This window comes from Salvelinus fontinalis, chromosome 11 (genome assembly GCF_029448725.1).
Source record: "Salvelinus fontinalis isolate EN_2023a chromosome 11, ASM2944872v1, whole genome shotgun sequence".
Lineage (NCBI taxonomy): Eukaryota > Metazoa > Chordata > Actinopteri > Salmoniformes > Salmonidae > Salvelinus > Salvelinus fontinalis.
The window spans coordinates 51,689,318-51,715,238 of NC_074675.1; the positions used below are offsets into that span (position 1 = coordinate 51,689,318).

At 41.8% G+C, this 25,921-nt stretch overlaps 1 protein-coding gene across 1 annotated transcript in view; it reads right to left on the bottom strand.

Moving 5' to 3' along the window:
- The window catches only part of arap2 (ArfGAP with RhoGAP domain, ankyrin repeat and PH domain 2), a gene marked incomplete in the record, with an annotated part of 210,876 nt that overhangs the window by 105 nt on the left and 184,850 nt on the right, over positions 1 to 25,921 (bottom strand). Inside the window, 7 exon segments of the mRNA XM_055938983.1 lie at positions 1 to 1,223; positions 2,921 to 3,034; positions 5,039 to 5,102; positions 5,451 to 5,486; positions 9,216 to 9,298; positions 15,799 to 15,938; positions 16,666 to 16,794. The exon segment at positions 1 to 1,223 is cut by the window's left edge and continues 105 nt beyond it. Of these exon segments, the coding sequence (XP_055794958.1) occupies positions 861 to 1,223; positions 2,921 to 3,034; positions 5,039 to 5,102; positions 5,451 to 5,486; positions 9,216 to 9,298; positions 15,799 to 15,938; positions 16,666 to 16,794 (929 nt within the window).

Genomic DNA, 25,921 nt, shown 5'->3' on the forward strand with positions numbered 1-25,921 from the left:
TCCGGGAAGAGTCTTTTTTTAATGGGTTCAAATCCCATTTGGAAAAGCATATGCCCTGGCACTCAAACGATATAACAGATCTTTGGATAAGAATTGATCAGTATTCATATTTTTTTTTAAATCAAGTCGTTTGTGAAGGAAATAATACGTAATGAAATATACTGTACATATCGAATACTATGGGTTAACAGTGTCCCCCATTTCCTAATACGCATAAAACATTCAGTACAGTATGTTATACACAAATACAGTCAAAGAATAGAACGTACAATGTGCAGTGTATTATACAACTGTACAATATAAAAACAATTGATGTAGTATGTCACCAGGAAATAACATTTAATGCAATAACAGAATAGATACAGTACATTCCTTTGGAGAAGAAGATATTCCTTGTCAACCAATATTAATCATATCATATCAATATTGAATTTAACGAAAGCCAAAAATGTTATAGAATTTGATAGTATAATTAGTTTGGTATAGCATAGGTAATGGTGTAGAAATGTATCTGGGCAGACTCGAGAACTGTTAGAAATGACTGTGTTAGTGTGTTGGTCGACCTGAAATTTCCCATAATATGTCCATCAATAGCACTTGGACCTGTTCTCCGCTCCAAACTCTAATTTCCTCCCGGGGGTCCCTCTTGTAGAGAATGACAACTTGTTTTTTGTTCTCAGTTTCTCGCTTTGTCTCTCTTTCTGTCTCCACGGTATTTCTGTCTCCACAGTATTTCTGTCTCCATGTCGCTCTGTTTTTTCATTCTAATCATCTTCCATTCCCTTTGTTGCACTTTCTTTGTCTCAGCCTCACGTTACATTTTCATCTTCTTCTTTTCTCTGGGCTTCTCGATCTCTCCATCAGCTCTTCTCCTCCTTGGCGCTACGGCCAGTCTTATTCAGCACAGAGTTAAGTTCGTTGAGGAGGTTGGGTGGCATTAGACCCCCCTCTCCCATCCGAACGGGCCTCCTGTTGGGGTTCTTGACGCCACTCTGAGGGTCCTGGGCCTCTGGGCGTGGAGAGGGACAGCGCTGGGGCTGGATCACTCCCGCTGAAACATTTCTCTGACCAGTCCCGGGGGTCACGAGTCGGTCCTTCTGCTTCAAGCAATTAGCCACTATGGCTGTTTTGTACTGGAGACTGCCACAATCTTCACTATTCCTTGTTTTCTTGTCTTCACTGGGAGGTGTGCTGATGTTTAGGGACAACTTTCTGTCTGACGGCTACGGAAGGGAGAGGTAGAGAAAGGGCTTATTTTCTTGAATATACCTTCGGAAAGTTTTCAGACCCCTTGAATTTTTTAGGTTACAGCCTTATTATAACATTTCTTATATATTTTATCCCTCATCAATCTACACACAATACCCCATAATGACATCACAATACCCCATAATGACATCACAATACCCCATGTTGACAAAGGAAAATCAGGATTTTAGAAATTGTTGCAAAAATATATATATTTTTTATTTATAAAAAGTATTCAGACCCTTTACTCCGAACTTTGTTGAAGTACATTTGACAGCGATTACAGCCTCGAGTCTTCTTGGGTATGACGCTACAAGCTTGGCACACCTGTATTTGGGAAGTTTATACCATTCTTCTATACAGATCCTCTCAAGCTCTGTCAGGTTGGATGGGGAGCGTCGCTGCACAGCTATTTTCATGTCTCTCCAGAGATGTTCGATCGGGTTCAAGTCCGGGCTCTGGCTGGGCCACTCAAGGACATTCAGAGACTTGTCCAGAAGCCACTCCTGTATTATCTTAGCTGTGTGCTTAGGGTCTTTGTCCTGTTGGAAGGTGAACGTTCGCCCCAGTCTGAGGTACTGAGCGCTCTGGAGCAGTTTTCATCAAGGATCTCTCTGTACTTTGCTCCGTTCATCTTTGCCTCCAACCTAACTAGTCTCCCAGTCCCTGTCGCTGAAAAACATCCCCACAGCATGATGCTGCCACCACTGTAGGGATGGTGCCAGGTTTCCTACAGACGTGACGATTGGCATTCAATCCAAAGAGTTCAATCTTGGTTTCATCAGACCAGAGAATCTTGTTCCTCATGGTCTGAGAGTCTTTAGGTGCCTTTTGGCAAACTCCATGCGGGCTGTCAGGTGACGTTTAAGGAGGAGTGGCTTCCGTCTGGCCACTCTACCATAAAGGCCTGATTGGTGGAGTGCTGCAGGGATGGTTTTCCTTCTGGAAGCTTTTCTCATCTCAACAGAAGAACTCTAGAGCTCTGTCAGAGTGACCATCGGGTTAATGGTCACCTCCCTGACCAAAGCCCTTCTCCCCTGATTGCTCAGTTTGACCAGATGGCCAGCTCTAGGAAGAGGCTGGGTGGTTCCAAACTTCTTCCATTTAAGAATGATGGAGGCCACTGTGTTGTTGAGGATGATCAATGGAAATAGGATGCAGCTGAGCTTAATAAGTCTCATAGCAAAGGGTCTGAATACTTATGTAAATAAGCTATTTCTGTTTTTTATTTCAAATAAATGTGCAAAAAATATCCAAAAACCTCTTTTAGTTTTGTCATTATGGGGTATTGTGATGTCATTATGGGGTATTGTGATGTCATTATGGGGTATTGTGATGTCATTATGGGGTATTGTGACGTCATTATGGGGTATTGTGTGTAGATGTCTGAGGATATTTTTTTCTATAATCCATTTTAGAATAAGGCCGCAACGTAACAAAATGTGGAAAAAAGTCAAGGGGTCTGAATAGTTTCCGAAGGCACTGTAGATAAAGTCATCTACTGTCTCATGATATGATAAGCTCTTATCTGTAAGAGTTCAGCTTCCACACTATTAATAGAGCTAAAGGATGGGTGATCAACAACCAAGTCAAGTGTATTGGATTGATTCACTTCCTGACTAAATTATGCGTAGGACTGAATTCATGGTGGAGAGATGATATGGAGACTTACATTTTTGCTGGTTTTGTGTTTAATGTTCTGTGGACTCTGCTGGGCTGCTGACATGCTTTTTTGAACTGCAGGTCTGCTGTGATCTCTGTTCTTTGACCAGAGGTCTCCTCCATGCTGACGACACAGACACTGATTAGTCAATACACTGTTCTATGTCTATAGTGATACACTTCTTATACGTAGTTTCTGCAACCATTTTTGAAACTATGACATTATTCTGACAATACAAATTCAGGGACATTCTTTGTTCAGTATGAGTTGACTTGGAGACGTTGGAGAAAGCGCAACAGTTTATGATAAAAAAAAAAATGGCTACACCTAAAACTCTAACAATTTCCATTGTCCATGATCTTCAATACCTATGGAGAATGTTGGCTTTATAAACAATATCAGGTTGTGTACTGCCGTTGTCTCTCTGGAACTTTCTCTGAGTATGTTTTTAAAGGCAGCGATACTGAGCCACCAGTTACGGTGGAGAGAGTTGAGAGTCGCAGGGTGATGACCCGGTGTTCCTGACAAAAAATCCTGACCGCGCTTGCTCGTACTAAACTTTAACGACTTGTCCACTTCCTGGTCACAGGTTGACCTGAGATCCCCTTTAACTATTTTCATCTCCTCATTCAATTTGTGCTGGAACGTGTGCTTGGACCTCCACTCCCCAAAACAAAAAGAAACTAGACTTCCTTTTGCCAGTTGCTATGGAAACACTTTCGGAAAGCCAAATGCCTGCTAAAAGGTAAGAGGAAAGAAAGTGAGAATAAGTATTCTCTCTCCTCTCTCAAGTCCTGTGGAAGCTGCCAATCCCTATACTTAGCAGCTTTGAGAGGAGTCTACTACTTTTAGCCTGCTATACCCTGCTATAGATTTAGTTGTTTAAGGACTGACTCTGAGAGCTGAGAGTAGGGAAAAGTCACTGTTGCTCACGCTCTAGCAAACGCTCTAGCCAAAAATATGGCCTTCCACTTTAGGTCTGTCTTTTACTGACAGATCTAAAGTAAATCGCTAAAGAGGAGGTCTTACATGAAGCACCTGTGACAAACAACAAGCACAGTTGATGGTTGTAGAGTCGGCAACGAGACGACAACGCACAAATAGGCCAAAGGAAAGCTAAGATTTCTCTTTGTGTATCTATAAGAAGCACTGATGCACTTTTCAGAATAGTAAGGATGAGTGCTGATGAATTTACGACATTTAAAAAGTTATATTTTCTCATAGTAATAACAAAATAGTCTCGCTTTTGTTTTTGTCTTTAAAAAAATAAAAAATAAAATGAGACTGAAAATAACCCTCCCTGAAGAGAGAGAGAGAGAGAGAGAGAGAGAGAGAGAGAGAGAGAGAGAGAGAGAGAGAGAGAGAGAGAGAGAGAAAACAATTGAACGAGAAAAAGGAGAGTGATGTTCTCTCGCTCATCTGAAACATCTGTAGCTTCTCTTCTCTTTGCATTATTTATGGCGGCTGTGTGCTGTCAGCCACTGACATAAACAACACTTAGCTATATCTGCTGTAGAAGTAGGTACTGTAGTGTTCTGCTCACCAATGTGATGGTTACAATCTCCCTGACCTTATTCCAGTGGCTGAGAATTTTGCACATAATGTGATTTATGTTATCGCTGAGTGACCTCGAAAACTTCACAGCACTTCCCCTTATTTATGTATTGTATTTCGTGTTAGTCCCCATTTTTTGGGGGTTACAATGGAAAATGATGAACAATGATATGGGAGTGTAAATATGATTTATCGTATTTCGCTTGTTTAAAGATGCAGTTTTTCCTGAGTGTTAATCAAACAATTTTTCATGGGAATGAACGAAAGGAGAGGACCAACAAACCATTCTCAATATGTATCATTGTCTTCCGTTCAAGGATTATTAAGTTTTCATTTTTAAGTTTTCATTTTTCACTTGGTGGAAAGAGACCATACAATGAAACAACATCTGTGGATCAAACTCTCACAGTACGTGCATCAGGAGTGATCGTTCTATGTCAGACGTGTTTTCCTTACACCATTTTCAACAAGCTGATTCCGTCAATGCTATAAAATCGATATAACATAGTGAAACATCGACCATGTTGAACACACCCTTTATTTCCTAAGAAGTTTCCCGAACCCTGAATGTACCTTCATGGCGATGATGTCAGTCACCCAGTCTATTTGAGACTCCTTCCCCTCGCAGCAGAAATGCCTGTGGATCAGAAAAAATAGGAGATATAAATGACCCCCTAACCACTGACCTAGGGTCAGATTTACTATACTGCCTAATGGTAAAGGATAGCATATGAGGTAAGGATCTGATCCTGGATCTGTGGTTAAGAGATACAACGTCCAATACCCTAATACCCTGTGGGGCTGAGGTGAAAATAATGGCCTTATTTTTAACACTGAAAAACATCTGAATAATCTAATCTGGTGAAGAAATCATTCGGTCTCAACTTCTTATTTTGTTCTGTCAAACTTTGATGAAAACGACAGAAGAAGAGGAGGGTGAAGGTAATGAATTATTGAAATTGAAAAAGCAGTGAAAAGCACTCACCATTGCTGTTTGTCTGTGTAGACGGTGAAACCCCAGCTATTAAAGGAAAGGGAGAAGATGGTTTAAACGTGGTTTTCCTGCGAACTGGTGACCCACACTCTGATGAAAAGTTGTTGTGGCATCTCGCACGTCAATTCAAAAGAAAACAAGAAGTTGCAGAACACCTGAAACGCGGATGACCAGAAAATATCTAGTAGGGAAAAAGTCTACTACCATCAATATATTTATAATCGTCCTTTCAATTACAGACAAACACAATGTTCATTATTATGTTTAGCCCTCATGCTAGGAGTCAAGATGTCCCCCCCCCCCCACACACACAGAGGTCTGTGGCTACACGGTTAGTTCAGGGATAAGTATAGCTGCTTTTTCAGTCATCCTACTCAGAGCCCCCCTTAGTATCCAGACCCTTGAAAAGGAGGAATAGACGCAACAGGGGAGAAGGGGAAGGAGATGAAAGGGTCAGGTAAAAGGAGGGATGTGGCCACACTCAATGGGACAGCACCTTCGCTCGGGATGCTGAAGGAGAGAAGAGGGGGTAGACCAGAAAGAGTGGGAAAACCAAGGAGATGAGGAGGAGACAAAGCCTGTATCCTATCTAAACTCCCTGCTAGCTATCCCTGCCAACCTCCTCCAAGCCTGAATCCTATCTAAACTCCCTGCTAGCTAACCCATCCAACCTCCTCCAAGCCTGAATCCTATCTAAACTCCCTGCTAGCTAACCCATCCAACCTCCTCCAAGCCTGTATCCTATCTAACCCCCCTGCTAGCTAAACCAGCCCATCCAACCTCCTCCAAGCCTGTATCCTATCTAAACACCCTGCTAGATAACCCAGTCAACCTCCTCCAAGCCTGTATCCTATCTAAACTCCCTGCTAGCTAACCCAGTCAACCTCCTCCAAGCCTGTATCCTATCTAAACTCCCTGCTAGCTAACCCAGCCAACCTCCTCCAAGCCTGTATCCTATCTAAACTCCCTGCTAGCTAACCCAGCCAATCCAACCTCCTCCAAGCCTGTATCCTATCTAAACTCCCTGCTAGATAACCCAGCCAACCTCCTCCAAGCCTGTATCCTATCTAAACTCCATGCTAGCTAAAACATTCAACCTCCTCCAAGCCTGTATCATATCTAAACTCCCGGCTAGCTAACCCAGCCCATCCAACCTCCCCCAAGCCTGTATCCTATCTAAACTCCCTGCTAGCTAACTCATCCAACCTCCTCCAAGTCTGTATCCTATCTAAACTCCCTGCTAGCTAACCCAGCCCATCCAACCTCCTCCAAGCCTGTATCCTATCTAAACCCCCTGCTAGCTAACCCAGTCAACCTCCTCCAAGCCTGTATCCTATCTAAACTCCCTGCTAGCTAACCCCTCCAACCTCCCCCAAGCCTGTATCCTATCTAAACCCCCTGCTAGCTAACCCATCCCATTCAACCTCCTCCAAGCCTGTATCCTATCTAAACCCCCTGCTAGCTAACCCAGCCCATCCAACCTCCTCCAAGCCTGAATCCTATCTAAACCCCCTGCTAGCTAACCCATCCCATTCTACCTCCTCCAGGCCTGAATCCTATCTAAACCCCCTGCTATCTAACCCAGCCCATCCAACCTCCTCCAAGCCTGTATCCTATCTAAACTCCCTGCTAGCTAACCCATCCAACCTCCCCCAAGCCTGTATCCTATCTAAACTCTCTGCTAGCTAACCCAGTCAACCTCCTCCAAGCCTGTATCCTATCTAAACTCCCTGCTAGCTAACTAGCCCATCCAACATCCTCCAAGCCTGTATCCTATCTAAACCCCCTGCTAGCTAACCCAGTCAACCTCATCCAAGCCTGTATCCTATCTAAACTCCCTGCTAGCTAACTAGCCCATCCAACATCCTCCAAGCCTGTATCCTATCTAAACCCCCTGCTAGCTAACCCATCCAACCTCCTCCAAGCCTGTATCCTATCTAAACTCCCTGCTAGCTAACTAGCCCATCCAACATCCTCCAAGCCTGTATCCTATCTAAACCCCCTGCTAGCTAACCCAGTCAACCTCCTCCAAGCCTGTATCCTATCTAAACTCCCTGCTAGCTAACTAGCCCATCCAACATCCTCCAAGCCTGTATCCTATCTAAACCCCCTGCTAGCTAACCCATCCAACCTCCTCCAAGCCTGTATCCTATCTAAACCCCCTGCTAGCTAACCCAGTCAACCTCCTCCAAGCCTGTATCCTATCTAAACTCCCTGCTAGCTAACCCAGTCAACCTCCTCCAAGCCTGAATCCTATCTAAACCCCCTGCTAGCTAACCCAGCCCATTCATCCTCCTCCAAGCCCTTTCTCAGGTCGGCCTGTTCTTAATTATGTGTTTTAGTCTCTGTCTCTTCGACTCCCTCATTCCTCCCTCTCTTTCTCGTTAACTCCCTCCATTCCTCCCAACCTCTCTCTCTCTCTCATTGACTCCCTCCCTCCCTCCCAGTCTCTCTTAGACTCCCTCCATCCTCCCAGCCTCTCTCTCTCTGTCTCTCTCTTTGACTCTTTGTTCCACTCAGTCTCTCTGTCTCTCTGACTCCCTCCATTTCTCCCAGCCTCGCTCTCTCTTTCTCTCTTTGACTCCCTCCATTCCTCCCAGTCTCTCTCTGACTCCCTCCATTCCTCCCAGTCTCTCTCTCTCTTTCTCTCAACTGACACAATCTTTCCTCACACCACCACTCCATTTCTCCTTCATCTCGTTTCTCCTTTTCACTATCTCCCTAACATTGGGTTGGCTTGTTAATTGGGTAACATGAAACATTGGGTTGGCTTGTTAATTGGGTAACATGAAACTTTGGGTTGGCTTGTTAATTGGGTAACATGAAACATTGGGTTGGCTTGTTAATTGGGTAACATGAAACATTGGGTTGGCTTGTTAATTGGGTAACATGAAACACTGGGTTGGCTTGTTAATTGGGTAACATGAAACTTTGGGTTGGCTTGTTAATTGGGTAACATGAAACATTGGGTTGGCTTGTTAATTGGGTAACATGAAACATTGGGTTGGCTTGTTAATTGGGTAACATGAAACTTTGGGTTGGCTTGTTAATTGGGTAACATGAAACATTGGGTTGCCTTGTTAATTGGGTAACATGAAACATTGGGTTGGCTTGTTAATTGGGTAACATGAAACATTGGGTTGGCTTGTGCCTTTTCCTCCTTCTCATGCCAACAAAAATGCAGCTGGCTTGACACGAGTCATAAATTACAATAATACAAGATTAGGAAAATAAAATAAAGTGGCAGCAATATTTCTCTATTCGGAGGAAGCTGGCCAAAAATTGGTACTGTGTAATGATCAGGATTTTTAATCAGCTTTTTGATATGCCACACCTGTCAGGTGGATGGATTATCTTGGCAAAGGGATATAAAGACATTTGAGCAACACATTTCAGAGAAATAAGCTTTTTTGTGAATATGGAACATTTCTGGGATTTCTTATTTCAGCTCATGAAACATCGGACCAACACTTTACATGTTGTGTTTATATTTTTGTCCAGTGTACATTTAATTAATCAATGGTGTTATTGTGAGGGTGTTAGGAGTGGTTTGGATAGCCTTGATGTTGAGGCACTTGGAACAAAAAGAGAAGGCGTTACATATTTTGGGGGGGATGAGCAACTCACATCATGAGAGACAAAATAACACAGTAAAGAAGACCAGTACTAATAATGATGAATCTATCTTAATAACACTTTTAGATATATTATTTACACTTTGATAAGGTATATGTGATAAGTATCAGTGATATTTACCTGGTGGGTGGTTTGAGCTTCTTCTTCAGTCCTAGGTAACACTTGACTAACTTCAGTGGGACCTCTCTCTCTGGCTTAGTGCTCTTGGACAAACAGGAAGTCAGTCAGACAAGGGAAGTAGGCAGTTTCAAGCAATCCAAATAGCAAGAGCCTTTTTTTTGCAAAAGTGTCATGAGACTACCTGTCTCAACAAGACAGGCAGTCCAAACAGACGCTTTCCAAAAAACAATCAGTACCGGAGAATAATTGGATGGAGGAAAATATTGATACAGTTACATATCGCAATATTATTTTTGGACGATATTGTAGCGATAATTGACTCCAATATTAGATAATAAATAAATAAAGACAAATTGACCATTTAAAAAAAAAAATGGTGCTATTGTAAGTATCGTTAGCTTGCGCTAGTCGGCTGTACCTGCACCAAACATCCTGTATTTTTCATCATATAGGTTTTTCGCCAACATGTTTTCACCACTTTATTTCCGACTGATCAAAATGAATTTGTGACTTGTTTCAGGAGACTAGGCATATGTTTCACATCACTACTTCACACGAGAGGCATTTGAACATAAACATCGTGTTTTTTAATCAAAATGTGTTTTGGAACAGAAATGCCTTCTTGAACTTGTGAACTTTAATTTGCCTTATTAACAAATGTGTATTACATCCATAAATGATAATAAAATTGTTCAATTACGAGCCTAGTTGGTTTAGCCATGTAAAAAGCCAGAAACCTTTCCGCTAGCCATGATTGGCTGAGATAATGGATGGCCTGGACATGCCGGGAGATGAGTTTGGATTGGTCTGCCATGTAGCATGCTTTTGTCTATAACGTGAGCTGTTCAGTATGCGTTGACAGTCCTTTCTACTGTGCTGTTTTTGAAAGATATAACGTTAGCCATCGAGAATTACAAAAACTATCGACAGATCAGTTGGAAAAAGGGATGGGCTACATTCTGCACACGCCGTGGTCAATGTGAACCGGAGTGTCTTGACACAATGCTGGCCAAACAAGATGTAGCTACAAACAAAACAGAGTTCAATGGTTCCAGTCTGCCGTGACGCATTCACCCATGTATACGGATGAGAGTCTAGCTACATTTTCAGATATTATTTAAACATTTTGTCGGGAAGTTGTTTTTATTGCAAGTTAAAGCGTAACACTAGTTAGCGAATAAATGTTAGCTTGCCGGCTTGCTAGCTAAAGTATGATCTTTGTATTAATAATATTAGAATCAGAACTTAATTTGCATTGCTAGTTATAGCCTAATGTTAGATAGCTAACATTGAACCTAGTTTGTTAGCTTTAGCTACCTGCAGAGTCATACTACAGCTATGACAATGTTTGTATAGGGGCTTTCAAAAGTATTCACCACCTTGGCCTTTTTCCTATTTTGTTGCCTTACAACCTGGAATTAAATTCATTTTAAGGGTTTGTATCATTTGATTTACACAACATGCCTACCACTTTGAAGATGCAAATTATTTTTTATTGAGGGAACAAACAAGAAATAAGACAAAAAAACAGAAGACTTGAGCGTGCATAACTTTTCACCCCCCCCCCCCCCCCCCCCCCGCCCCAAAGTCAATACATTGTAGAGCCACCTTTTGCAGTAATTACAGCCACAAGTCTCTTGGGGTATGTCTCTATAAGCTTTGCACATCTAGGCACTGGAATTTTTGCCCATTCTTCAAGGCAAAACTGCTCCACCTCCTTCAAGTTGGATGGGTTCTGCTGGTGTACAGAAATCTTTAAGTCATACCACAGATTCTCAATTGGATTGAGGTCTGGGCTTTGACTAGGCCATTCCAAGACATTGAAATGTTTCCCCTTAAACCACTCAAGTGCTGCTTTAGCAGTATGCTTAAGGTCATTGTCCTGCTGGAAGATGAACCTCCGTCCCAATCTCAAATCACTGGAAGACAGAAACAGGTTTCCCTCAAGAATTTCCCTGTATTTAGCGCCATCCATCATTTCTTTTAATTCTGACCATTTCCCCAGTCCCTGCCACTGAAAAACTTCCCCAGAGCATGATGTTGCCACCACCATGCTTCACTGTGGGGATGGTGTTCTCGGGGTGATGAGAGGTGTTGGGTTTGCACCAGACATTGCATTTTCCTTAATTGCCAAAAAACAAAAGTGTTGTCTCTTCTGACCAGAGTACGTTCTTCCATATGTTTCGGGAGTCTGCCTTTAAGGCAAACACCAAATGTGTTTGCTTATTTTTTCTTTAAGCAATGGCTTTTTTTCTGGCCACTCTTCAGTAAAGCCTAGCTCTGTGGAGTGTACGGCTTAAAGTGGTCCTATGGACAAATACTCCAATCTCTGCTGTGGAACTTTGCAGCCCCTTTCAGGGATCTTTGGTCTCTTTGTTGCCTCTCTGATTAATGCCCTCCTTACCTGGTCTGTGAGTATTGGTGGGCGGCCCTCTCTTGGCAGGTTTGTTGTGGTGACATATTCTTTCAGCTGATGTAAGAAGGGCTTTATAAATAAAATTGATTTGATTTCCATTTTTTTTATAATGGATTTAATGGTGCTCCGTGGGATGTTCAAAGTTTCGGATATTTTTTAATAACTCAACCCTGATCTGTACATCATGGTGCCACTTGCTTGGTGGTGCCCCTTGCTTAGTGGTGTTGCAGACTCTGAGGCCTTTTAGAAAAGGTGTATATATACTGAGATCATGTGACACTTAGAGTGCACACAGGTGGACTTGATTTAACTAATTATGTGACTTCTGAAGGTAATTGGTTGCACCAGATCTTATTTAGGGGCTTCATAGCAAAGGGGTGATTACATATGCATGCACCACTTTTCAGTTTTCCTAATTTGTAGAATTTTTTTAAACAAGTCATTTTTTTCATTTCACTTCACCAATTGTGTATGCCAATTTCATGACATCCAAATAAAAACCTATTTAAATTACAGGTTGTAACGCAACATAATAGGAAAAACACCAAGGGTGATGAATACTTTCGGAAGGCACTGTGTTTAGTAGTTGGTATTATGCCAGGTCATTGTTTAGCTAGCTAGCTACATGTCTAAACAAAGACTCCACTTCACCAGATGATTACATGACCCATCAAGCTAGCTACATGTCTAAGCAAAGACTCCACTGCACCAGATGATTACATGACCCATCAAGCTAGCTACATGTCTAAACAAAGACTCCACTTCACCAGATGATTACATGACCCATTAAGTTAGCCAGGTGTGTCTGGGGGTGATTACAACCATCTATTGTATTTCATGAACATGTGGACATGTCTAGACAATAGTGACCCATCCACTTAGCTAAATGTGGCTGGGGGTTATAGCATTTCTTTCACAGGGCCCATCAATTTAGACAAGTGTGTCGGGTAATAATGATAAAATACTCAGAAAATATTTTTTCTGGACACTTCCTGTTTTTGATATTGCTACTGTTGCAAGTAACCTCTTCACTGTACCATTTACACCTTCTGTATCCTGGACATGTGACAAATAAAAGTAGATTTTATTTGATGTAGCGTGTGTTCACCACATTGCCTCACTTGTGAATCCTTAAAGAGATGGGTGGGGCTAAGGCTTAAGAGGGTGTGAACAATGCTGAATGGGTGTAGACAAAACAAGCTCTCCTGTAGGTGCACCAAAACATTGAAGGGTCATTTTCTTAAAGTGGGTTTACAAGTGTATCAACTTTCAAAGCAGAATTACTTTCCCATTGTTACTCAACTGCAGCGTATGATATAACATTTTCTAGATATGAGTCTCTAATTTTATCCAATGAAAAAAAACACAATTTCAAATGTTGCTACATAAGACTGAATCGAAGCGGTCGGTCACATTTCCTCATGCTTTCTCTCGTCTCTCTGCAGCAGATATACTTTGTAGTGAGCAATATGTTTGGCACATCGACACGCAACAAAATCACAGTATCGAATAGCAATACATATCGTATCGGCACCTAAGTATTGTGATATCGTATCGTGAGGTCCCTGGCAATTCCGGGCCTTAGGCATTACTCTTCTGCCTGACACCAACCTATCCAACACTTAACTTCTTGCGAATATAGGGGGTGCTGTTTCGCATTAGCATAATTTGCACTACAGATTAAACTGCCTAGTACTCAATTCTTGCTCGTACAATATGCATATTATTATTATTATTATTGGATAGAAAACACTCTCTAGTTTCTATAGCCGTTGGAATTTTGTCTCTGAGTGAAACAGAACTCCTTCTACAGCACTTTTCATGATAGGGAGTCAGATTTCAGACATCTTGGCCCCTGATCTGGAGTCAGTTTAAAGGTCCCTGTAAATGCTATGGAGAAACAGACACTTCTTACGTCTTCCCCTGGATGTCAGTACGTGATGACGCTTTGAATGGAGTCGATTGCGCAATCAGTGCCTCTATAAATCACCAAATAACGGAAGTAACTTCCTTTGGCTGCCTGCGCCTGACGCACGAAGGACGTCGGACTCGCCTCCTTCCAACCTTTTGTTTAGCCAGTAATATTTCTCCGGTCATGTTTTTACTCGTTATAGGTGTTAACAACATCATAAGGTAGTTAATTTGAACCGTTTTATAGCAATTTATATCCGTTTAGTGCGATTTTGAGGCATTTCTTTCTGAGACACTTTGAACCGCTGGGCACGTTTCCAGTTCATGCCGAACGTTAGTGGGCATTTCCACATGGCAAGAGGACAGCTTTCGACCAAAAGACGATTAGACCCAAGAAAGGATTCATTGCCCAAGATTCTGATGGAAGAACAGCTCAAAGTAAGAACAATTTATTATGATAAATCGTGTTTCTGTCGAAAAATGTGAAACGCTTATGCAGCCATTTTGTTAGGTGTAGCTTCGCTTGGCGCAACCTGTATTGAAAAGTAAGGATAATTTAAAAAATGTAATTCAGCGATTGTATTAAGAATTAAATTGTCTATCAATCGCTGTCCACCCTGTATTTTTTAGTCAAGTTTATGAGTATTTATGTATAAGACTAGATCACTGTCTAATATGGCGCACGACATTTTCTGACCAGCTGGGCTACTTTTCTCATTGTCTAACCATGATTTTGGTGGCTAAATATGCACATTTTCGAACAAACTCTATATGTATGTTGTAATATGATGTTACAGGAGTGTCATCTGAAGAATTCTGAGAAGGTTAGTGAAAAAATTAATACATTTTGGCGATGATTACGTTATCGCTCTCTTTGGCTAGAATCAATGCTCTGGTAACGTTTGCACGTGGTATGCTAATATAACGATTTATTGTGTTTTCGCTGTAAGACACTTAGAAAATCTGAAATGTTGTCTGAATTCACAAGATCTGTGTCTTTCCATTGCTGTGAGTTGTGTATTTTTAAGACATGTTTTATGATTAGTAATTAGGTAATACACGTTGCTCTGTATTTTTTCTAGTCGAGTTGTGATGGTGGGTGCAATTGTAAACTATGATTTATACCTGAAATATGCACATTTTTCTAACAAAACCTATCCTATACCATAAATATGTTATCAGACTGTCATCTGATGAGGTTTTTTCTTGTTTAGTGGCTATCAATATCTTTATTTGGCCGAATTGGTGATAGCTACTGGTGTTGAGAAAAAATGGTGGACAAAGAAAAATGGTGTCTTTTGCTAACGTGGTTAGCTAATAGATTTACATATTTTGTCTTCCCTGTAAAACATTAAAAAATTCTGAAATGGTGGCTTTATTCACAAGATCTGTATCTTTCATTAGGTGTATTGGACTTGTGATTTAATGATATTTAGATGCTACTATTTAATTGTGACGCTATGCTAGCAATGCTACTCAGTGTGGGGGGGGTGGGGGGTGCTCCCGGACCCGGGGTAGAGACCCGTGAAAGGTTAACATTTGGTTATCGCCGCACACACACACACACACACACAAAAAAAGAACTGCCTCTCAGAATATCAATAAAAGTTCCGCTACACTGCTAATTGAAATCTTCTTCGCGTGGTAATAAGCCAAATTGCAAAGCAGCCTGATATTACAATCATTAAGGAAAGAACAACCTCCCATTCATCTCTCCTTCCATCCACCTCCATCCATTATTAACTCGTCTTCACACTCCTTTACAAACCACATCTGGACTGGAGCTAAGAGAGGGGCCTCAGGGGAGGCTTGTTGCCACTGCACATACACACCATGTACAGTCCTGTGTCCTGGTTCTAACATAAAGCCAGGGAGCTGGGGGGGGGGGGAATTCACATACTGGAACACTTCTCTGTCTGATGTGAGTGTGTGTGTGTGTGTGTGTGTGTGTGTGTGTGTGTGTGTGTGTGTGTGTGTGTGTGTGTGTGTGTGTGTGTGTGTGTGTGTGTGTGTGTGTGTGTGTGTGTGTGTGTGTGTGTGTGTGTGTGTGAGGATGGAGACAGTTTGCAGTTCCTTTAATATCAAAATGAAAAGGTAAATGGGGGGGGGCTTTCCTTTCGGCGAATGAGGAGAACAATTGAAAGCAGAAAAGCGCCTCATTTTGTGCGTGCTGTAAACAGTATTTAATTGCCAAAACAAATTAAAATGCACAGGCAAATACAACACACACACACACACACACACGAGCCCACTCACTTTCATCTCTTTGTACAGTAGCAGCTTGTCGTCTCGGAGGATGACATATCTGTCCTGGAATTTATGTCCAGAAAGCAGCTTGGAGGACCCATCCTTGAACTTCACCTGTTCCCCTCTCATAAACTGTTTTTCCTTTCTGCCTGAAGGTGAAATCCAACAACATGCAATTAGCAGATCTTCCCCACCCCTTGGAATAGGAGAGATGGAAGAAACTCATCACAATTATGAATGCATGTTTGCGATTGGATGATTTGCTGTAAGAGTCTATTGATGACATACTGTAGGTGTAGAGTATCATGCATCAATAGGTCATTTGTTTTGAGGTTAAATCGTGATGAGAAAAGGTTACTTGTTATAACAATGTTCAATAATAGCCTTTTTAACAGGCACAGAGATATCACTAATGGCTGGAAGAGGTGAGAAATTACTATTCATAACATCAATAAATCAATCTGTAATGTATTGCTAAACTGTTCCTTATACTAATCTAATAACACATTAATTAATAATTTGGATCTGAAATTATGGAATGGATTAAAGGACTGATGCTGAGAGAGAGAGAGAGAGAGAGAGAGAGAGAGAGAGAGAGAGAGAGAGAGAGAGAGAGAGAGAGAGAGAGAGAGAGAGAGAGAGAGAGAGAGAGAGACTTCCATTCTTAGCATCCATCAAGGTCTTTAGTACAGTATTGTGTATCTGTGTGGAAAATTCTCTCCATAAGGAAACTGTTCATAGAATCAGACGCCTGACACTGACAGTGCCATTTTCAGTGTGAAATGCTGGAGTACAAAAGCTGCTTTGACACCTTCTCAGCTATAGTGTGAACATGACGGTGCTTTCAGATATCATCCATCTAACTGCATGTTGTACCTGGGAGAGTGTCTGCCATTTTGTCTTCTCCAAACTTTTTGATGACGAGGAAGGCGGAGCTGGGGTCGTCTAGAGTGCTCCACTCCAGCACCTGCTCCAGAACCTTCTCTTTGTAGTGTAATGGGCGTTCTGTTACAAAGACAAAATACATCAGTGTGTTGTGTCTACAAGTTAGTGTGTTGTGTCTACAAGTCACTGTGTTGTGTCTGCAAGTCAGTGTGTTGTGTCTGCTAGTCAGTGTGTTGTGTCTGCTAGTCAGTGTGTTGTGTCTGCTAGTCAGTGTGTTGTGTCTGCTAGTCAGTGTGTTGTGTCTGCTAGTCAGTGTGTTGTTTCTGCTAGTCTGTGTGTTGTGTCTGCTAGTCAGTGTGTTGTGTGTGGTAGTCAGTGTGTTGTGTCTGGTAGTCAGTGTGTTGTGTCTGCTAGTCAGTGTGTTGTGTCTGGTAGTCAGTGTGTTGTGTCTGCTAGTCAGTGTGTTGTGTCTGCTAGTCAGTGTGTTGTGTCTGCTAGTCAGTGTGTTGTGTCTGCTAGTCAGTGTGTTGTGTGTGGTAGTCAGTGTGTTGTGTCTGCTAGTCAGTGTGTTGTGTCTGGTAGTCAGTGTGTTGTGTCTGCTAGTCAGTGTGTTGTGTCTGCTAGTCAGTGTGTTGTGTCTGCTAGTCAGTGTGTTGTGTCTGCTAGTCAGCGTGTTGTGTCTGCTAGTCAGTGTGTTGTGTCTGGTAGTCAGTGTTTTGTGTCTGCTAGTCAGTGTGTTGTGTCTGCTAGTCAGTGTGTTGTGTCTGGTAGTCAGTGTGTTGTGTCTGGTAGTCAGTGTGTTGTGTCTACAAGTCAGTGTGTTGTGTCTGCTAGTCAGTGTGTTGTGTCTGGTAGTCAGAGTGTTGTGTCTACAATTCTGTAACAGAGACAACAAATCCGTTTTTCATCTATAACTAAGTGTAAGACTATTTAAGGTCTACGGTTGTGTCTGTAAATCTGAAAATATTACCCTCGCAGTTTAGAATGTTTTCAACACAATCCTGACCAATGTGGTTCAGCTGTACATTTTCCCAGAAAACAATTGCACAATATTCATTATCACGGAACTATAAACTGTCTAAAACGCCATCAGGAAAAATCCATTATCAATAGGTTGTTGTTTTTCCTCCCCGATTTTTATAATTGTGTAGTTAAATTATCCTCTGCAAATCTGAACATGATTAGAAAACACACTCAAGTGCAAAATAGGCCTATTATCCTCGCCCTGCTTGATGTGTGAGCAGGGTAACAGTACATGCCATCAGCTAAAATCACGTGTACCCACCTCCCCCCGCCCCCCTGTATTGTATCAATCTCTGCACACCCTGTTAATAGTTTTTCATATCCGAGGGAAACAAAAAAAAATCCCGGGTGCGTAACTTATTTAGAACAGAGTAGCTTATCTTTGCTCGGGGATCTGTGCAGACTCAGGCGAAAGGAATTAGTTACTCATTCTCACACCCCAAATATTAGCTTCCCCAATCGCTACCGATAACACTGTTTATCTACGGTTAACCATCAAAATGCGTAATTATCTTACACTCCCTCTTCTTCCCCTTTATCAGTCATTAGCATAAAATGTGTCACAACAGCAGCTTTTGAACAGCTAAGCATTCTGGGATGTTCCAACGCAATAGCAAATCTGTTGTCTCCAGCAGGGAAAAATGTTGAACCATCATCAAATATGCTCTATGTTCCCCGTGTACCACATTATTATTATTTTTGCAAAGGAAAAAACCTGACCAAGGTAACTTTGAAAGGGGGGGGAACACGCAAACTCTCTGTGAACTGGTAAAAAAGTACACAGCAATGCCAGTTAAGGCTACTAGAACTATACTCCCATTAATTAATATTCATGATTAACACTAAATGCAGAGGTGTTACAGTATAATAATAATCTCAACTCGCGATTCAAGAAAAGGGGAAATGGCTAATTTATGACATATGACGACGATGATATTAATGAATCACCATAGTATCATCAACCGAATGACGGTGAGCTGATTTCTTCACTTCTACAGCCACGGACACCGGTTCATAACTGAGATATTACTACATACACCGGTTGATTACTGAGATATTACTACATACACCGGTTCATTACTGAGATATTACTACATACACCGGTTGATTACTGAGATCACTACACACACCGGTTCATAACTGAGATATTACTACATACACCGGCTGATTACTGAGATATTACTACATACACCGGTTCATAACTGAGATATTACTACATACACCGGTTCATAACTGAGATATTACTACATACACCGGTTCATAACTGAGATATTACTACATACACCGGTTCATAACTGAGATATTACTACATACACCGGTTCATAACTGAGATATTACTACATACACCGGTTCATTACTGAGATATTACTACATAACCTACTTCATCACTGAGATATTACTACATACACCGGTTCATTACTGAGATATTACTGCATACACCGGTTGATTACTGAGATATTACTACATAACCTACTTCATCACTGAGATATTACTACATACACCGGTTCATTACTGAGATATTACTGCATACACCGGTTGATTACTGAGATATTACTACATACACTACTTCATCACTGAGATATTACTACATACACCGGTTCATAACTGAGATATTACTACATACACCGGTTGATTACTGAGATATTACTACATAACCTACTTCATCACTGAGATATTACTACATACACCGGTTCATAACTGAGATATTACTACATACACCGGTTCATTACTGAGATATTACTACATACACCGGTTCATTACTGAGATATTACTACATACACCGGTTGATTACTGAGATATTACTACATACACCGGTTGATTACTGAGATATTACTACATACACCGGTTCATTACTGAGATATTACTACATACACCTGTTCATTACTGAGATATTACTACATACACCGGTTCATTACTGAGATATTACTACATACACCGGTTCATAACTGAGATATTACTAAATACACCGGTTGATTACTGAGATATTGCTACATACACCGGTTGATTACTGAGATATTACTACATTCACCGGTTCATTACTGAGATATTACTACATACACTACTTCATTACTGAGATATTACTACATACACCGGCTAATTACTGAGATATTACTGCATACACTACATGATTACTGAGAAATTACTACATACACTAGTTCATAACTGAGATACTTCAACAGCCTAATCTTCTGATCATGATGCCTTGAGATGAGGAAAATGTGACCGAATGAGAACAGCCTTTGAAACAGTGTCCTGGCCGTCAAACACCCATCTATCACTAATTGGATATACAGACAGATGACATCCATCTCTAATTCAATGTGCAGACAGGTGACATCCATCTCTAATTCAATGTGCAGACAGGTGACATCCATCTCTAATTCAATGTACAGACAGGTGACATCCATCTCTAATTCAATGTGCAGACAGGTGACATCCATCTCCAATTCAATGTACAGACAGGTGACATCCATCTCCAATTCAATGTACAGACAGGTGACATCCATCTCTAATTCAATGTACAGACAGGTGACATCCATTATTAATTAGATGTACAAACAGATGACAGTTCAGTTAGGAGAAAAGATGGCGACGACAGAGATGATCGCCTCGCTTCGAGTCCTTAGGAATCTATCAAGTATTTTTTTTTTTATGTATTATTTCTTACATTGTTACCCCAGGAAATCATAAGGCTTATTACATACAGCCGGGGAGAACAATTGGATATAAGAGCAACGCCAACATTATGACCAGGAACACGACTTTCCCGAAACGGATCCTCTGTTTGGACCACCACCCAGGACAATGGATCTAATCCCAGAAGCCGACCCAAGACAACGGCACCGCAGAAGGGGCAGACGGAGCGGCCTCCTGATCAGGCTCTGTAGACGTGCACATCGCCCACCGCTCCCAAGTATACTACTCGCCAATGTCCAGTCTCTTGACAAAAAGGTAGACGAAATTGGAGCAAGAGTTGCCTCCCAGAGAGACATCAGAGATTGTAACATTCTCTGTTTCACGAAAACATGGCTCTCTCGGGAAGAGATGCTTCTCCATGCATCGCGTCGACAGAGATAAACATCTCTCTGGGAAGAGGGAGGGCAGGGGTGTATGCTTCATGATTAAAGACTCATGGTGTAATCATAACAACATAGAGGAACTCAAGTCCTTTTGCTCACCCAACCTAGAATTCCTCACAATCAAATGCCTGCCATATTACTTTCCAAGATAATTCTCGTTAGTTATCGTCACAGCTGTGTAAATTCCCCCTCAAGCAGACACCAAGATGGCACTAAAGGAACTTCACAGGACTCTATGTAAACTGGAAACCATATAACCTGAGGCTGCAATTATTTTAGCTGTTTTGAGAACAAGGTTACCTAAATTCTATCAGCATATTGATTGCACTACATGTAGGGGTAATACACTCGACCACTGCTACTCTAACTCCCTTCGACAAATCCGACCACGACGCCATCTTGCTCCTACTGTCTTATAGGCAGGAACTCAAATAGGATGTACCAGTGACTAGAACCATTCAATGCTGGTTTGACCAATCGGAATCCACGCTTCAAGATTGTTTAGATCACGTGGACTGGACTATGTTCCAGTCAGCCTCAGAGAATAACATCAACCTATATGTTGACTCTGTGAGTGAATTTATAAGAAAGTGCATTGGAGATGTTTTACCCACTGTGACTATTAAAACCTACCCTAACCAGAAACCGTGGAAAGATTGCAGCATTCGCGCAAAACTGAAAGCGCAAACCACCGCATTAACCATGGAAAGAGGTCTGGGAAAATGGCTGAATATAAACAGCGTAGTTATTCCCTCCGCAAGGCAATCAAACAAGCAAAATGCTGGTACAGGTACAAAGTGGAATTGCAATTCAACGTCTCAGACACGAGACGTACGTGGAAGGGTCTACAGGAAATCATGGACTACAAAAATGAAACCAGCCATGTCACACACACCGACGTCACGCTTCCAGACAAACTAAACACCTTCTTTACCCGCTGCGAGGATAATACAGCGCAACCGTCGCAGCCCGCTAACAAGAACTGCGCCCCCCCCTCTCCTTCTCCGTGGCCGACGTGAGTAAAACATTTAAACGTGTTAACCCTCGCAAGGCTGCTGGCCCAGGCGGCATCCCTAGCCGCGTCCTCAGATCATGCGCAGACAAGCTGGCTGGTGTGTTTACTGACATATTCAATCTCTCCCTTTCCCAGTTTAATGTCCCCATATGCTTTAAGGTGGCCACCATTGTTCCTGTACCCAAGAAGGCAAAGATAACTGAACTAAATGACTACCACCCCGTAGTACTCTCTTCTGTCATCATGAAGGGATTTGAGAGACTAGTCAAGGATCATATCACCTCCACCTTACAGGCCACCCTAGACCCACTTCAGTTTGCACACCGCCCTAACAGGTCCACAGATGACGCAATAACCATCACACTGCACACTGCCCTATCCCAGCTGGACTAGAAGAATAGCTATGTACAGTGGTTCCTCCTTTAAATGTTGCATCATACGGTGGTACAACTTGCATGCTGCCGCAGCATTCTGGGGCACATCATTTCATTCTCAGACAATTTTTCTGTTACTGCAAGTTATTGCTAGTTTGACAACCCTAGGGCACCTTTGAGAAGCATTTGATCGTATTCCGTATTGGCATTACCAGAGAATTTAAAGCCTTTTTTGTAATAACATACTATATGGGATTGATTTTAAGAAATGTGGCTTGATTCATTTGATAATATTATGGTGTTTCTATTCAGAGAAAAATGAAAAACGAAACCCTCAGTGTTTCCTTTTGGATGGAATGGAAAATATGGCGCTGTACAATGTGACGGTCGGGAGTAGGCTACAGGATTGGAGGATCCTAAATGGTTTGCCTTCATTAGACAACTTTGTTCCAATATTTCTGTAAATCAGTGATATTTATTCCCATAGTAATTTGTTATGGATCTATAACTACGTCAACATCTGCATTTTGAAAGAGTCCCATGTTAACTACAGTATGTATTGTAGACTGCACAGTAGCCTAATAAACAAATAAACACATTTGGTTAATAAAATAATGACAAAAAAAACCTTCTTCAAAGTGCAGATGTTGATGTAGTTATGGATCCATAGCTACCCCGGTTGGGATGGTGTTCTTCGGCTTGCAAGCATCCCCCTTTTCCTCCAAACAGTTCTATTTTTGTTTCATCAGACCAGAGGACATTTCTCCAAAAAGTACGATCTTTGTTCCCATGTGCAGTTGCAAACTGTAGTCTGGCTATTTTATGGTGATTTAGTAGCAGTGGTCTTTCAGGTTTTCAGGTTTTGAGTTTTCAGTGGTCTTTCAGGTTTTGCTGAGCGGAATTTCAGGTTATGTCGATATAGGACTCATTTTACTGTGGATAATGATACTTTTGTACCTCTTTCCTACAGCATCTTCACAAGGTCATTTGCGGTTGTTCTGGGATTGATTTGAACCTTTCACACCAAAGTATGTTCATCTCTAGGAGACAGAACGCATCTCCTTCCTGAGCGGTATGACGGCTGCGTGGTCCCATGGTGTTTATACTTGAGTACTATTGTTTGTACAGATGAACGTGGTACCTTCAGGCATTTCGAAATTGCTCCCAAGGATGAACTAGACTTGTGGAGGTTTCCAGTTTTTTTTCCTGAGGTCTTGGCTAATTTGTTTTGATTTTCCCATGATGTCAAGCAAAGAGGCACTGAGTTTGAAGGTAGGCCTTGAAATACATCCACAGGTATACATCCAATTGACTCAAATTATGTCAATTAGCCTATCAGAAGCTTCTAAAGCCATGACATAATTTTCTGGAATTTTCCAAGCTGTTTAAAGGCACAGTCAACTTAGTGTATGTATACTTCTGAAGCACTGGAATTGTGATACAGTGAAATAATCTGTCTGTTAACAATTGTTGAAAAAATGACTTGTGTCATGCACAAAGTAGATGTCTTAACTGATTTGCCAAAACTATAGTTTGTTAACAAGAAATGTGTGGAGTGGTTGAAAAACAAGTTTTAATGACTCCAACCTAAGTGTATGTAAACTTCCAACTTCAACTGTAGCTCGGCTATTAGACAATTCTTTAGTAAAGGTTGAATAGTATATTGTTCAGCTAATAGCTCATCCAGCTATGCTTGTGAAAAACTGATAATCGTGATTTTCCCCCTTCCCACGTAAAAAAATTCCAATTGACAAAGTGTTTTTAGCCACAATCGACACCAACCCCAATTAATACATTTGGGCACAGTCGTTAGCGTGCTGGACTTTGGGTAAGAATGTTGAGGGTTCGAAACCTGCTCCCTGCTTGCTATAATGCATGAGTTTGATACACCTGGTATTGGATATGCTGAAAAAAAAACTTGCTAAATAGCGATTTTCGTAAATTACCTTTATGACAAAAAGAATTCACAATCGTTTGTCTCTACATTAACTAACATATTCCTTCACAATTGTAATTTTTTTGCTTGACTCGTTATGACGTTATAACTACATACATTTGCTTCCCCGTAATGTTTTGTCAGCCATCTTTGCTGAAGTCATCGGGGACGGGTGTCTCGTGTGAAATTCGTCATTGGAACCATTCGATATGATTGGTCAAATAAAAACCTTGGAACTCAAATGCATAATGAGTGCTCTAACTCTCCCTTGTGGTGGTCTGGAGCAATGAAGCCGTGACGCTGGGTACCTCTAAGTCCAGCGCTGTAAGCTCGCAACTTTTAAAGGAGGAACCACTGTAAGAATGCTGGAAGCCCTGGGCTTCAACCCCACCCTGTGCAATTGGGTCCTGGACTTTCTGACGGGTCACCCCCAGGTGGTGAAGGTAGGAAACAACATCTCCACCTCGCTGTTCCTCAACACTGGGGACCCACAAGGGCGCGTGCTCAGCCCCCTCCTACACTCCCTTTTCAACCACGACTGCGGGGCCATGTACGCCTCCAACTCAATCATCAAGTTTGCAGAAGGCACAACAGTAGCGGGCTTTAATCACCTACAACGACGAGACGGCCTACAGGGAGAAGGTGAGGGCACTCGGAGTGTGGTGTCAGGCAAACAACCTCTCACTCAACGTCAACAAAACTAAGTAGATGATCCACACCGAAGGGACAGCAGTGGAGAAAGTGGAAATGTTTAAGTTCCTCGGTGTACACATCAACGACAAACTGAAATGTGTGGCATAACAGCGCCTCTTCAACCTCAGGAGGCTGAAGAAATGTGGCTTGTCACCCAAAACCTTGACTAACTTTTACAGATCCACAATTGAAAGCATCCTGTCGGGCTGTATCAGAACCGGGTACGGCAACTGCACCGCCGTCAACCGCAAGGCTCTCCAAAGTGTGGTGCGGTCTGCACAACGCATCACTGGGGGCAAACTACCTGCCCTCCAGGACACCTACACCACCCGATGTCACAGAAAGGTCAAAAAGATCATCAAGGACAACAACCACCCGAGCCACTGCCTGTTCACCCCGCTACCATCCAGAAGGCGAGGTCAGTACAGGTGCATCAAAGCTGGGACCGAGATACTGAAAAACAGTTTCTATCTCAAGGCCATCACACTGCTAAACAGCCATCACTAACTCAGAGAGGCTGCTGTCTACATTGAGACCCAATCACTGGCCACTTTAACAAATGGATCACAAGTCACTTTAAATAATACCACTTTAATCATGTTTACATATCTAACATTACCATCTATTTCATACCATCTACTGCACCTTGCCTATGCCGCTCGGCCATCACTCATCCATATATTTATACATACATACATATTCTCATTCACCCCCTTTAGATGTGTGTATTAGGTAGTTGTTGGGGAACTGTTAGATTACTTGTTAGATATTACTACATGCATTTACTGCATTTCACTGCACTCATATTAACATCTGCTAACCATGTGTATGTGACAAATACAATTTGATTTGAAAAGTTTGAAAAAATGTCGAGAAGGAATAAGCGAAGTTATTTCCCTTCTTCCCGATATTATTTACAGCACTGTCTACATATTTACATATTTCATTTATCCAACCTTCGCTATTTGTGAAACCCCATGTTTTTCTGACTTCAGAAACCTTCTCCCTCTCTAGACATGAAAGAAGTGCTGTCTCCACAGCTTCTATGTAGCCTTAATGACCAGTTGATCATCTCTTTGTTGTCACATGTCCTGGCCATGTCCTGGCCAAATTCCCAATCTGGCCC